A 15494-nucleotide genomic window follows, 5' to 3' on the forward strand; every position below is an offset into this window, starting at 1 on the left:
TTGGTGACCAAGTCTAGAGTAACAACTTCATGGTTCTTCCTCTGTTTCATTTAACACAGGGTTCAGATCAGAAGATCCAAAAAGAACCAGATATATTATTTACCAATCAAAACATTTATTAAGCTACTCAAATATCAGGAGAAACCATAAGTTATTCAAATCAAACTGCGTTGTATGACCCTCACTATAACTTAATTAAAATGAGTAGCATTCAGTGCCAAATAGGCCTGATCTATTTGAGCATGTACACCTTTAGAAAAAGTTTTTTTTGGCTGTCCATAAGAGAAACGTTTTTGGTTCCATGTAGGACTCTCAGTGGAACTGGGCCGGAGTGGTGTCACACTTGTCCCCCATCCATAGAAAACACAGCTGATTAAAGTAATTGCATTCTAAACTGAAGATCATGATTAGTTGATTATTGGAGTCAGGTGTGTTAGCTGGGACTGGGGCAAAAGTGTGACACCACACAGATTCGAAGGACTGGAGTTGCCATTCCCTGGATTAGAACAGGGACACAAAGGCCATTTATTAGACTACTAATTGAGTTTTGGGATTAGTAATCAGTTAAATTACCTGCAGCAGGCTCATATTGTTGTACAGAGACAACATTGATTCATTCATTTATAGTGTCACGCAACAGGTGCTCAAACTTGGTCCCAATGGATAAAGCTTGTTTTCTGCAGTGGTGGAAAAAATACAAAATGGTCATACTTGAGTAAAAGTAAAGATACCTTAATAGACAATGACAAGTGAAAGTTTAAATATACTTAAGTATCAAAAGTAAATGTAATTGCTAAAATGTACTTAAGTTTCAAAAGTAAAAGTATAAATCATTTCAAATTCCTTATATTAAGCAAAGCAGGTGGCACCATTTTTAAAATTGTTTTATTTAATGGATAGCCAGGGGCACACTCAGACAATTTACAAACGAAGCATTTGCCAGATCAGAGTCAGTCGGGATGACCAGGGATGTTCTCTTGATAAGTATGTGAATCAGACCATTTTACTGTCTTGCTAAGCATTCAAAATATAAGGAGTACTTTTGGGTGCCAGGGAAAATGTATGGAGTAAAAAGTACATAATTTTCTTTAGGAATGTAGTAAAAGTTGTCAAATATAAATAGTAAAGTACAGATAGCAACAAAAACACTTTACACACCTGTTTTTATGCATGGAGCTAGGTTGGCTCTAGGACCTTGAAGATGCTGGCGCAGCCGCACGATACTGCAAATGGGATTTCCTTGTCCAAGAGAGGCTGTTTACGAAGAAAGCGCTACTCCCTTCGACAAGAAAGGGCTGATCTGCAGATGGGAGCAGTTTGTCTGAATTATTCAGCATAGGCTTCCACACGAAGTTATTTTTGGGGTTGAGAAATAGCCTATCAATTTAATTTTCGTGCATATTGTTTTCGTTTGAATTCATCCTATAAATTCTACAGTATGTTTTTGTCGTTGCACTTTGTTTTGCTGAGCGTCGCTTTTGTGGACAGCGCATCCACTGTGGAAGGTAACATTCATATGACTGAAAATCAATGCCTTTGTTCACATTAGTCCACATTATCCGATAGAATGTGTGCATTTGTTACTTAATGTGCAATGCTTTGTTGAAAAAGTTATCATCCTATTTTCAGTTTAAAATGTGGATTTTATAGTTCCGTCATTGCATAGGATCTGAGAAATGTCTAAGCAGTTGCAAAATAAGTTAGAAAATGTATTTGTTTACAACAAGAAGATTCAATAATACATGTTTTGTTTATTATTAAGCATAATTGCGACACTTCAATGGGAATTCCTTTTTGAATGTATGGCATTGTGGAAACATCAGACATTCCACATTTAGTATGTTTTATTTGCTGGTAATTTATCCTCTTAATTTTCAACAACATTTTTCCATAAATCACTGAATGTGTCCCCAGACTGCATCAGATTCAATGGTGTGGAGTACAGAGGGGAGCAACAGAGCTCTTCCGCAGGACAAACCTGTCTAAACTGGACCAACACAACCCGGGACTATGATGTAATGGCATATACCGATTCACAAATGGGTAAATTACATTACACAATCACACATGTAATATGCCATCAAATTTATGTTTCATTGATTTGACACAAGTTTATCATCTGCTACCATTGCTGTGGTGTTCACTACAAGTGCCATGATTTAAATGTCACTCACATTTGTTTTAATGGTACACAGTTTGTTTGGTTATAGATGTTATTTAGAGAGTATAACTGCAGGCTCTAGTCTCTCTGTGTGGGTTATAGTTCAAACCTGACCTTGCTAATATCTGAATCTTGTTGGCAAAATACCTACCCAGAGTATGCATTTCAGTAGTACAGTATATCAAAGATGTCACATGCATATACACACACACGTTTGTTTTTACTATCCTTTTGGGGACCAAACAGTTGATTCCCATTAAAAATCCTATTTTCCCTAATGCTAAACCTAACTTTAACCCCTAGTCCTAACCTTAATTGTAACCCTGAACTTAAGCCTTTTCCTTGTGGGGACCAGCAACATGTCCCCACATGTCAGAATGTTCCTTGTTTTACTATCCTTGTGAGGACTTGGTTGATGTGTCCTTTTCTTTATGCTCTGTAGGCGTTGGGGACCATAACTACTGCCGTAACCCAGACTCCTCTGAGAAGCCCTGGTGCTACGTGACTGGCCTAGACGCACAGGCCCAGAGACAATCATGTGCCATTGACACCTGCAAAGGTATTTAGCTAGGTTTCCATCCAACTGGCAACATGATTTCATGTGACTATTCTAAAAGCTGCATAAAGAAAATATGCACTTTCTCACCAGTGGCAGGTTTCCACCAAACTGACTTGTTGCAGATAAAAATCAGTTTGTGATGACATAGTGCACACACAATGTACTGTGCACACACAATGTACTGCGCACACACAATGTACTTTTTCACTTAAGTTTTCATGTGCCAAATAAAAATCTAAAGTTCAATGCGTTTCCAGCGCATTTTCAATGCTACTGATAGTTTTGTCATGTCACCAGAATAAGACCCTCAATATTTATTGGAAAGGAGCATCAAGATCACTGCACTTTCACCACCCTGTGAAGTTCATCATTAATTTAATCTGTAGCCTAATAAACTGCATTGTTCAAGTTTACTTCGATATGATGGTTGTTATATCAATTTTTGGTGTTTCCACTGCCATTATTCACAATTTTTTTTGACAAATATCGCACAATGTCGAACGAACGATCTGTCGGCATTTATAAAATTGTACCGAAACTTCCTGTTTCCATCACAGCTGTCACAAACGTGGTTACTGAAATGCATACAGTGCACAGGTGAACGGACTACATTGGGAAAATGTATGTAAAATGCTGTTTAAACATAGCTGCGACGGAGTGAATAAATATTGTGCAGACATTGAAATGTAGGTCAAGGCTGGGCAAAATGCATTACTGGATAGGAAAAAGACTGTCGCCTCAGCCCTTCCCTAAATTGAGTCTCGATGCAGTTCTTGGAAAAGGGTGTCACTGTATTTGGGGAATGTCTGTCTTTAAAGAGATCAAATGTAAATGTTTTTCTGAGGCTAACCCTGTGAATGTTATTATTAAATCCAAAGTGAGAGTCGAAGTGGTATGGTGGGACTCCTCCCCCCCCCCCCCCCCAGAGTGGGCCGTGAGAACAAAGAAAACACATGGCTCCCCTCAGTTTCTTTCTTGGGAACCTAGAGTGTATTTATTCTCATGAGGAAGCTAGAGCACTTTTTCCGTAATTTTTTGACGGTATATTATTTTATAGTTATTCAACAATTTATACAAGAACTGCTGCAAAATTGTTGAGATCCTATTAAAGTATTCTAATTCCTAATTCTTTGTGCACAATGTTCAAATAAGACAGCTAATTAGGCACCTCTAGATAAATATCTTATCCCTGTGGGAGAAAAGACTAGGCCAGTTTGTCAGTTAATCCACTTTGAGGATGTTTCCTGGGGTTTGACCTTTGCTCTCACATTGTCTGGGAAGGCGGTGCATGTCAAGCAATAACAAGGGCCCTGTCCGTACTGAGCCTGTAGAGCCATAACTTGTTAGGCAGATGGCTGCCTCAGGGTAGGTGTAAGCCCCACCCTATTCCTCAAACCATTGGTGGAAAGTTATACTTTTACCATGGAGACAGTAGGTAATTGGCTACTGCTGGTTATGACCTCAGGCTCTTCAACTCCAGCAGAGTTGATAAACAACTTTTTCTGGAGGGGTAGGGCCTGACTCAGTGGAGCTCAAGAGCAGATGTTGACACTAGCAGCTTCCTTTCCTCCGAGACGTGTAGTGCACTTCTCCCCCATTTTGCTGTGAAATGGCTGTCCCTTTTTAATTATTTAATTTCTTTATAGAACTGTTTCCAAAGTGAACAAATGAGACAAATCCAGTAGCTCTCCTCGTCCTACTGAGTCCATGCAGCAACGTTTTTAATGTCAAACAATGCAGTGATTTTAGAAACCATGCTGTCTGATTTCTTAAAATGGGACAAAGTGGAAATTATTCACACATTTATTCTACAATAAAAGCACTTTTAGTGAAATTAAACAATACAGTTAAATTTAATCCCCTACTACTATCATGTGTTCAAGTATGCAAAGGCAACATCAGTAAACCTAGAAAGCAAACATGGTGTTCGGGCGGTGTATGGGGATTGGCTGTTGATCTTATCTGCTTTTCTCATATTGTCCACAGACGAAGCCCCTACAGAGGCAGGCCCCCATACCACAGCACAGAGCGAGGTCTTTGAGCTGACCAAGTCTGGGTCAGCCCAGGGAGGGGGTGCTGCGGTCCAGCCAGTCATTGGCATCAGCCAGCGGATACGCACAGGACCCAAGAAGAAGGACCTGGGCACTCTCGGTATGTCCTGATCTCACTGCTGAAGCAGAGGGATTAGCATAGGGGGGATGTGATAGGGCCATAACGTGAGCCTCAAGGGATACTCTTAAAAAGAGTGGTCCAGCTTGATGCAGCTCGGCTTAGTACAATAGAATGAGATGGATATAAATGAGTTATAAAGGACTCACAATATTATCATAGGGATAAAATGTGAGGTGCACTGATATGCACATTTTCAAATGCAGACTGTATATAAACCTTTGAATTCAGTTTGGTAACCATAGAGCCTGTGTGTCCTGTCTCTCTCAGGCTATGTGGTTGGCATCCTCATGATGGCCATCATCATCCTCATGGGGGTGGGCATCACCTTCGGCTACTTCTACAAGAGGTCAGTATCAGCCACTATGCTACACTAGGTGCTACGACTGGAGACACAGAGCATTAAAACCCGAGTTATTGTCCACTACTTTGTTAGGTTGCATCATGTGGCATGTCTGAGTGACATAAGAAGTGGAACCCAGGAACCACTACACCAAATGGTGCTTCAGAGAGTAGGGACACACAATGTTACATTGATTTGCAACAAATGCTTATTTTTATAGCGCAGAGAGACCGAAATAGAACATGAACAACATTTTCCACTATATTGGTGATTCAGAACTCTGATGCAGCGTTGCACAGCTTAGACTTGTGTCCATGACACAGGCAGCAGTTAAAGGCTTGGAACCTCTCAGGCAGAATGTCAGTGGGGTGAGGGAGGGCTTGTGTGGGCAGTTGGCACAGAATGTTACCAGGATGTGGAGCAAAGGCCACAGGCTGCCTCCCCCTCTACCCATCCTGTTGCCTCCCTCCACTACCCATCCTGATAGCGGTCTCTCTCCAATGTGATGAGGCCTGTTCAGAAGCCACAACAACATGAAAGCGGAAGGGAGAAAAAAAAGAGAGCGCCTGTAGCCTGGCTATTTTAAGCACCCGTGTTTGATGTTTCTGAAGTAGTGGAGAGCATGCAGGAGTCCTGGGGGAGATGGAGAATCTACTGCAGTGGTGCAGCAGGCAGAGAGAAGGACCCAGTTCTGCAGATGGGGGATTCTGACTGATGGCCTCTGGCACAGAACTAAATGTTCTGGAGCTCCAAGTTTGGCTGTCCAATCTGATTATGTGACTGTCAGCGTTATCTATTCTAAGAAGCTGGGGGGGGGGGGTGTGTTTCAAGTAGCTTGATTTAAATCGGTCAAGGAAATTGATTTCTTTCTCACGCAGTAATATCAGTTTTAAGAAAAAAGTGTAGTCTCTGCAGCCCGTGCTTATCAAGTCAACAAGATTTGGAAGGATGGCCCCACAAGACTAGAAAAAATGTGAGTCGTCAGTCGGGTTAGGAGGATTTGCTGATTCCTAAAATTACACTATGCAAACCCAATGCATAGGAATCAGTGCTGTAGTGGAGCAGAGCACAGTTGCGTAACGTGTCGCATAGAAGCAGTCAAGCAGGAAAAGGCGCCAGTCCAAAAGTATGGCATGTTCCCTGTGTTGGATGGGGTTCAGCAGATCTCACACCCTCAGAATGTACCCCAAATGACACCCTATTCCCTCCATAGTGCACTACTTTTGAGAAGAGCTCTAGGAAGTAGGGTGCCATTTAACACTCTGCCCCAGTCAGCTGCCTGGACTGGCTTATGTCATACTGCAGGATGCCTCACCTAGCCCCCGGTCCCATCAAAACATTCCCTGTGCCAGACCAGATACCGTAGCCTCATCCCAGTGATATGAGACTCAGTATGGGATGTTGCCTCTCGTTCTGGTCATAAATAGAAATCGTGACCTAGCTGTCTCTGTATTTCGAAAGATGATTCAGGTCATTGGAAGTTGCCGAGGCATGCTATGATGAAACTCTGATTCATAGCAGTGTTTTTTTTTTTTCAGGTTAAAGACATTAGTCCTGTAAACTGTTATTGTAAACAACCCCATGCGCCTACATAATCTGCTCTGATGATCAATACCACCGTCATCCTAACCTCTTGTCTGTGCTGTTTGTTGCAGGGGTCGGGACCTGAAGAAGCAGCATGAGGAGCGAGTGTATGAGCGGGAGATGCAGAGGATTACCCTGCCCCTGTCGGCCTTTTCCAACCCAACCTGTGAGCTGGTGGATGAGAACTCCATCGTCATCATGGCCCAGGAGCAGACCCCCACCCAGGAGGGCATGGAGGGGGGAGACCCCCTGATGGGCCAGCAGGCTGGTACCCCAGGAGCCTGAGCACTGACCACCCCACTGGACTGGGAATGAACAAGGACATTCGAACCTCAGAGGATCCAAATACTCCCCTCAGCCCCCAAATCAACCCCCCCCCCCCCCCCCTTTTTTTGAAGGCCTATGAGGAGAAGGGGAGCAGGGCTGAGCTCCAAAGACTAAATTGTGTCCTTATTGCCCTGGTTTTAACACAAGTGTCACCAACAGGGGAAAAGATGACAACAGGTGGCGCTGAAGGACTAATTTCACTCCACGTGGAGACCAATCGGGGAAGGTTGTGTACAAAAGTGCATGTCAGGGATGCTCATTAAGAAACCGTGCATTTCATATCCAAGAAAACATGATCACGGGCTGACGCTCTGCTATAGCAGTATGATTGTCTTGTGAATGGGATGTGCATCAATCAACATTAATGATGGAGGGTGATGTTATAATCTTTGGATGAAGAGGAGACAGTGTTTGGAAAGGGGGAATTCATAGCCTTGACTTTTTATATTGAGGTGTTCGGCAGTTTGGTGTTATGGGCTTACCTGAGAAAACAATGCTACACTTCCCCTGGCCCTTTTGGCTGTGCTAGGGCGGGTCTGGGGAGGGCATCTAGTATAGGAATAGGATAGCCCTGTTAAACATCTGCATTAGACATCTTAAAGGCCGTTGGAACAGATGTGGAGTAATAATTAGCATGAGGGAACATTTATGTCAGATCTGCAAAAGAAAAGGAAACATCTCCTGCTCTCTGAAGCTGTGACGTTGCCTTAGCATAATGAATGTATTTGTACATGGTTCCCCTGGTGACCCTTCTGTTTAACTCATAAGGCTGGGTGATAGAAACCAATGTGCAGTAACTAGAAACATCAGGCATCGGTTGCTTTACATGAGAGAACAGGCTGTATGGTTCCTTAGGTTAGAGACTGACAGGAAAAGGGAGACGTCTTTGTAAATCGGGGAGTCTGTTCTCAGGAGGAAATGCCGCAGCACAGCTGTGAAACAGAATACAGCTGAGTCTGAGGTCTGGCTAGAACCGGACAGAGGCTGTCTGAATGACGCTTGGGCAGACCAGAAGTCTGTTTAAAAGTTGAAGCCTGGGGCATTAGATTTGAATTCGTCCCAAACGTCAGGGCAAGCAGACGAGCAAAGTAAAAGGGTAAACAGGATATGAGTCCAAAACTGAGGTAACCTACCATATTTGATATGTACAGGATGGAATAATTGCATAATAAGCAGCCTGTTGCGAAACAGGATGCTGAAAGTAATGCCACAGTTGGTTAGAAAATTTAATGTTATTGACCAACAATCTCTTGTTGGGATTAAATGTAATATCTTTCTGCTTTACATGATTGCTCTATTTTGCTAATGCAATATCTTGCATCACTCCAAATGGTTGTCTTTTGTGATTTAGACATCTTTGAAATGGTTGTCATTCTGCATCACTGGATTACTCTTCAATCATTGTGGTTCCTTAGTTTTGGTGCAATGCTGATTTAAAAAAAAAAAAGTTTCTTCACTGTTGCTAATCATTGGAAATGAGTATTTGTAAGTTTGGCAGATTTCAATAAAATGTACTTTGAAAAAGCATAACTGCATCACCTTTTAAATTAATACAAATGAGTTCCTTAATTTAGCTGAAACCTGCTAAAAGTGAGTGACTCATGCTCACTGGGAATTCAATAAGACTATCAGGTTTAAGATTCACCCATCCCATGAGCAAAGTTATACACTACCACCCTCTAGTGGTCATCTAGTATTCAATCAACATCATGGTGCTAAGTGATTACAATAAGTACCTTAGATCATGCTAGCATACAAAACCATGTTTATTTTAATCTCCATATTCTACAAATATTGTTCATGTCTAAACAAAATCTACAAACCCTTGATTCCCTTAGGCATATATACATTTCTTACAGCCAACTTAAATATATAAATCCAGTTTTATTTAACTACAATTCACTTTGTCAGGGTTTACAAAAGCAGCCCAATTTAGATATTTCACTAATTTGTCCTTTGATCAATCAGATCTGAAAAATATAAATTTAGCAGAGCAATTAGGGTTAAATGCCTTGCTCAAGGGCACAGACAGATTTTGCCTAGTCAGCTCGGGGATTTGAACCAGATGTCTTACTGGTCCAACGCTCTTAACCGATAGGCTACCTGATGTGATTGGTCAAGACGAATGTGGGAAAAATATCATAATTGGGTTGCCTGTGTAAACAGAGCCTTTTTAGTAAGTTGTACAATGCCTTTGAGAGCAGAGCTCCATTAAGTACACACCAGGTTCATGCTGTCCAATCAGAGTTGAGTGGTCCTTATCAACAAGCACCAGGTACCAGTCTGGTTCTAAAGGTGTGCTGCATGTAAAAACACTATTCATCCTATAACAAACTCCAAATCTGTCAACAGCTCCAAATTCCCAAATCATAATACAATTTTAAATCTGTCCATGTGCACATGGACAAAACAAATTCAGAGTTAATTTAGTGGATTAAAAACATTTAGTTAATTGTAAGAAAATCTATACACTACCATGTCCACCCTCTACAGTAACTTTACATTAGTAGATGCCCCACAAACCACATGACAATAAGACTAAAGGATGATTACTGTTAACAGTTGTAGAGTGAATCTGATGCCATCAGTGAAGCTGGGAGGTTCTCTAAAATCAAGGTCACATTTCAAGTTGAATCACTGTTTGACGAGGATTTTCCTGGTCAGTGAGCTCATGACATTCCTTTGACACAGCTCCACATATTTCTCTGACTGGTGTGACAGTGTGTGGCCTCCTCAGAGAGTGCTTGTTTGGTCCCTGCTGTGCTTTTCACGCCAAAGGGGTATCCTACAAAGCAAGCTAAATCTACTTAGCGTTTTCTAAAACTAACTAGTTTCAGTTAGCTTCACATTCCAGCTCAAGCTTCATCCGTACTATGATGGTGGATATTGCTTGTCTGCCTGCCACTAACTCTAGCAGGCTTGTAACTGCGAGTGCATGTTGCACATGGCTAGTTGAATGCCGAACACGTCATTGCGACAATGCTAAAACTTCGATCCATGGGCAAGTCAGTGCCCCATTTTCATTTGTGCTGAAGTCAAACTAAAATAAAAGTTATCTTGCAAATTCAGCGGGTTGTGGTATATTTATTACTTATCGTTAATGCAGACTTTGGTGTGCTTATCAATGCACAACCGTCTTTCTTTCCCCACTCTTATCGATAAAAAACTGCATTAGGTCTGCATTAAGTGGTCCTGTGCTGGAAAATGTAAATGCATTCCGTCAATAATAAATGTGTAATGTGATCGTAATCGTATGATCGTAATCGTCTTCCTCCAATTGAAAGGGATGATGATACAGTCCTCAACTCGTGGCTCAGTCATTTCACGGTAAGCAGAGTTAACTGAATTAGCCTGACCCAGAAAAGGTTAGTTCTGAAGGATTCATTGTCATAGAAATTTACCTGGATAAAAGGTGAATCACCTTCGTACGACCGGTTATTCCGAGTTGACCAAAGTAACCTTGCTAACTACTCAAATCTGCTTCGTAGGATACCCCTCTGTCCTCCTGTTGGTAAACAAACTTCACTCCAAATGCTCTGCCCTGGGTTAACTCCGTCAATCAGCTAGTCTGTCACATCTCGATTTTCACTGCTGTTGCCTGCTGAGCGAGTCTTCTCTCCACAATCCACACTACAACTTAAGACCCACCCGACGAGATAAAAACAGTCAGTGAAAAACACAACAGCTTTCACATGAGGATTGATATTAAATGCTGTGGAGAGATTGTCTCGATAAAATAAGGAATCATATTGAGAGAGCAGAGAACCAACCACATAACAGGATCTGATAGCATGCCAAACAGATGTGTAAAACCCTGCATGTCCTGGTGTGTGCAAAAAAAAAAAGGATTTAAAAAATGTAACAGGACAAAAATAAATACCAAACACCTCTAGTCTTCTCATTGAAATGTGTCTCCTCCCTTGTCTCCAGTCTACACACACTGCAGTTCCTTGGTGCTCTCAGAGCTGTATGGTCACTCATACACATCCACTATAGACCATATCAACATAACACACAGAGAGAGGAGCTTGGTCCAGCTAGCTCAGGTTATCCAGTTCCCAGATGGCATGAGTTAGGTTTGTCTTCCCCACTCCTCCTCCAGCTGTGTTAGTGCAGTCCAGGCTGTGGTCTTGGAGGGAGGGCTTGGGGATCTAGAGGGGCAGGCGTCTGCTAGGTGCCATTGTCAGCCAGGCTGGACTCCTCTGGAGGGGCTGGTGTTGGGACTGTGCTCTGGGGAGCTGGGAGCGAGGAGCTTTCTTTTGGAGGGTGGAGTCGACACAGTTTCTGGTGCAGCTCTTCCAGTTCGGCTGGCAGACGGATGCCCATCTCCTGGTTAAGGAACAGGGCCTCGAAACAGTCCTCCAGCTTCTGGAAGGCAGGCCTGGGGAGGGAGTGGGGGGAGATACAGGGGGGTGAGAGGTTACAACCAGGAAGGAAGGTCATGGTGTAGAGAGAACATGAGGGAGCAATCTGCCTTCTGAGACGGAGATGCTATCTGGTTCTGAAGAGTGTTCGGTTTTTCCACTTGCTTCTGTGGCTCTAGAGGGCAGAGAATAGCCTGGATAACGTCTCATGGGGAGGCAGGGGAAAACTTTCCCACATGTGGCCGTTCAGCTCAGTTACAAACACTGTGCTTTCTGTTCTATGTGCTACCCCTCACCCCCTCTCTGTTATCTCCCTCCCTGGTCTCTCTCTACCTTTGTTTTCGCTGTTACTTTGAGCCTTCAATTACATAATGTTTTGTATACATGCCTACTACAGCTATGTTGTCACTACACTGACTTTGTGTATCAAAGTAATACATTCAACTGAAATATATTACTCAGCATCTTAAGCCATCAGCCACTGTATAAAACAATTGTCTCAACTCACCTGTTTTCAGGGATGAGGTCACAACAAGCCACAGCCAATGGGAAGAAAGCTGGAGGGCAGTTGTCAGGGAGAAACTTCTCCATGAACTTGTCTACATTCAGGCCAAAGTCATAGGTCCTGGGAAGGCACTCTGGGTCTGCATTCACCTGCCCAATAATCTACAATAAGAGAGAGAGTTAAAAATGGATATACACTCCAGATTGCAGTATCTGACCAACACTGTGGACAAATCAAACAAAATAAATGATACAGAAGCAACATTAGCGCAATTTCCAAACACAACAAGTATTCTCCATTTCAACATACAGCCCATTGCCTAATTCTGTGAGTACATATAAAAAGCAGGCCTTTAAAATGGTATTCTTACCTCACAAAGCACAATCCCAAAGGAGAAAATGTCCACCTTTTCATCATAGCGTTTACCTGAGGATGACAAAATGTTAATTAACAGGCCAGCATACAATGAATGAAGAAGTGTTAAAGTGAATGATACGTGTGATCCACAGCTCCAAGCTAGGTCCTCCTGCTCTGCTCACCATTCAGCATCTCTGGAGCCATCCAGTAGGGGTTCCCCACCACCGTGTAGCGCTTCTTACGGTCAATGCGCCTGAAAACCCTCTTCTTATTGACCAGTTTCTCAGGGGGAGGTTGCTTGACCTCCTCCACCATGAGCCGGGATAGGCCGAAGTCTGCCACCACCACTGTGTTGTCCTGAGGGAGGTCAGGGGTTAGAGGTCAACAGAATACGACGTCGCAATGTAACAGTGCCAGGTGTTTTCTTCAGTCAAGGAGCATATTACTTAACATACCTCAATCAATATGGGTCAAATAACAACAAAAGATAAGATTGTTTCCAAGAGTTGTTGCTTTTGTGTAAAGTCAATGACCAATAAAATAAAATAAATCACAATAAAGTATGACCAGATGGGTATATCAACTGTAAACAATGTGTGTTGTCTTCCTACACACACACACACACACACACACATACACATACATATATATATATATATATATATATATATATATATATATATATGACACTGAACTGAGACAGGTATACAGTTATACATAGGTCACTACATGTAAATCAATTAATCTGTCTGTGGAAATAACAGACAAGACTCATTACACCTCATGGAGGGTTGCCATACAGTGAAAGCTCTGTGAAGACCTATATAAGCCTGTACTTTATTACTTACACAATATGTTGTTGTGAGTTGTGTTCTGCTGCTAGAATAGAACTTAGCTCTACCTGGCCTGTTCCAACAAGACTACTCTGTCCCAATCAAAGACTTCTGTCACAACAACAAAACATGTTCTAGAACACCCTGCCTCCAGGTTAATCTAAAACAAGAAGCTACACTACCCACGGTACATCAATCTTTAACAGTTTAGAAGCCAAACACACATTTTGGTATAGGAGAGAAACAATGACTGATTAACAAGAGATATTGAAGCAGGAGTGGTATCTGCACGTGTTTCTGTAAATGGATCAGGAAAACAAATGGATCTCTGCTCTTCTATATTCTCCTCTACCCGTCTATCTTTGAGTTAGCGTGCCATGTACAATTCAGGATAGGTCACCTACCAGTTTCACCAGGCAGTTGTGAGAGTTAAGATCTCTGTGGATGATGCTCATTGAATGCAAGTAAGCCTGAAATAAGGAAAAATTTGTCAAACAAACTAATCATCCACAAGTGGAAGCATATTAAAGACAGAAATAGTGCTTTATGCTGCATAGAAAACAACAAAGCTTTAAAACGTCTCCCACTAAGCCTGGCTGATAGAAACGTCATCATTTGACAATGTCTTAAGGGAACAAATAAATGATTTTGTTGCCCTACATACTTGTGTTTCTGTGGAGGGACTGTGGGTTGTAAGGAAAGGGAATCAGAGAATAAGGAACTGTCAGTATTGAAGTGGTCTCCAGGGAAATTGGAAGGCCTGCCACTCTGTTGGCTAAGACGGACATTAAGGTATGTGGAACATATGGCTACCCCTAGGTCACTGCAAAGCCCCACACTCCAGTATGACCCATTGGCAAGAGCAATCCCTGCCTCAAGTAATCTGATCTCAGTTCATAGAGTCAGAGTCAACCTGAAACCAAGTACCGTACCTTTAAAATGCATTGTGTTTAACTACCACCATACTTATTGGAAGCTGCTCCAGCTGAACAAAAAGCAGCCAGTGTCTACATAGACAGTATTTAACCTCCAACAGTAAATATCCCTGGAAGGGGCCAACTCACCATTCCAGAAGCAATGCCTTTGGCGAAACTAACCCTCTGCTCCCATGGAAACTGGTCCTGTAGCAACCCATGGGAAAATAAACCACGAGAAATGAATAGGTGGGCCCCTGAGTAGCCTTTATGGCTACACAGAATATTGTGGGAGTTCTAAGGAAAGTTACACCAAATCATATAGTGTAACCCACCACTGAAAATCTATAATCAAATCATTAAAACTCCAGTTCCCTCTGATTGCTGTTGACCATATGTTTTGTTGGACTGCGGTGTAAATGATCCAATCTGGGAAGTAAAGGTGGTAATAAACTCCTTTGAATTTTCACCTGGGAACACTTGCTCTATTTACCCCCATTCCACATCTCTGCTGGTTGACATGCCAGCCAGCCCACCACTGAGCCAACAGCCTTTATCTGAGCAGAGTTTACCTCCGGTCAAGTCAGTCCCAGTCCCACACAGCACAGGCCCTTAAAGGGATACTTTGGGATTGGCAATGAGGCCCTGTATCTACTTTCCCAGAGTCCGATGAACTCGTGGATACCATTTTTCGTCTCTGTATATAGGTAGTTTTGTAAGCCAACTTACCTCTAACTTCCTTCATACTTGCCAGACATAAAAATGGTATCCACAAGTTCATATGACATATAAGTAGATTGCCAAAATCCCAAAGTATACCTTTTTTTGGTTGTTGAATTTTTCTCCCCAATTTTGTGGTATCCAATTGTTAGTAGCTACTATCTTGTCTCATCGCTACAACTCCTCGGGAGAGACGAAGGTTGAAAGTCATGCGTCCTCCGATACACAACCCAACCAAGCCGCACTGCTTCTTAACACAGCGTGCATCCAACCCGGAAGCCAGCCGCACCAATGTGCCGGAGGAAACACTGTGCACCTGGCCACTTTGGTTAGCGCGCACTGCGCCCGGGCCGCCAAAGGAGTCTCTGGTGCGCAATGAGACAGGGACACCCCTACCAACCAAGCCCTCCCTAACCCGGACGACGCTATGCCAATTGTGCGTCGCCCCACGGACCTCCCGGTCGCGGCCGGTTACGACAGAGCCTAGGCACGAACCCAGGGACTCTGATGGCACAGCTGGCGCTGCAGTACAGCGCCCTTAACCACTGCGCTACCCGGGAGGCCCTCAAAGTATACCTTTAAGGAAAACAGTAACAGCTATTTATTTATAAACTATATTTTGGTGCAGTGGGAGAGAAGAGAGAGGGTTAAGTGAATT

General features: G+C 42.7%; 2 protein-coding genes across 6 annotated transcripts in view; one reads left to right on the forward strand and one right to left on the reverse strand.

The window, feature by feature from the left end:
• Window positions 1-946: 946 nt before the first annotated feature.
• Window positions 947-8670, forward strand: LOC110536104 (phosphoinositide-3-kinase-interacting protein 1). Its single transcript, XM_021621661.3, has 7 exons — window positions 947-984; window positions 1181-1505; window positions 1915-2043; window positions 2604-2720; window positions 4707-4871; window positions 5160-5238; window positions 6888-8670. The coding sequence occupies exons 2-7, from the start codon at window positions 1439-1441 to the stop codon at window positions 7099-7101; spliced, it is 771 nt and encodes a 256-aa protein (XP_021477336.2). The 5' UTR covers window positions 947-984; window positions 1181-1438; the 3' UTR covers window positions 7102-8670.
• Window positions 8671-8887: 217 nt separating this feature from the next.
• The window catches only part of LOC110536102 (LIM domain kinase 2), a 28753-nt gene continuing 22146 nt past the window's right edge, over window positions 8888-15494 (reverse strand). For all 5 annotated transcript variants that reach the window (XM_021621658.3, XM_090190799.1, XM_090190800.1 and 2 more), the window contains 6 exons: window positions 14267-14323; window positions 13607-13672; window positions 12552-12726; window positions 12383-12438; window positions 12016-12173; window positions 8888-11524 (listed from right to left, as the gene is read on the reverse strand). In XM_021621658.3, the coding sequence (XP_021477333.2) occupies window positions 11314-11524; window positions 12016-12173; window positions 12383-12438; window positions 12552-12726; window positions 13607-13672; window positions 14267-14323 (723 nt within the window). In that variant the 3' untranslated portion in view covers window positions 8888-11313. The remainder of the gene's footprint in view (window positions 11525-12015; window positions 12174-12382; window positions 12439-12551; window positions 12727-13606; window positions 13673-14266; window positions 14324-15494) is intronic.

Source organism: Oncorhynchus mykiss, chromosome 11, assembly GCF_057628025.1.
Source record: "Oncorhynchus mykiss isolate SJ-2025 chromosome 11, ASM5762802v1, whole genome shotgun sequence".
In the NCBI taxonomy this organism is placed as follows: Eukaryota; Metazoa; Chordata; class Actinopteri; order Salmoniformes; family Salmonidae; genus Oncorhynchus; species Oncorhynchus mykiss.

Coding starts and splice junctions, on each gene's coding strand:
- LOC110536104 (XM_021621661.3), top strand. CDS start 1,439: ATGTTTTTGTCGTTGCACTTTGTTTTGCTGAGCGTCGCTTTTGTGGAC. Junction 2,721..4,706: donor TGCCATTGACACCTGCAAAG/GTATTTAGCTAG, acceptor TATTGTCCACAG/ACGAAGCCCCTACAGAGGCA. Junction 4,872..5,159: donor GAAGGACCTGGGCACTCTCG/GTATGTCCTGAT, acceptor TGTCTCTCTCAG/GCTATGTGGTTGGCATCCTC.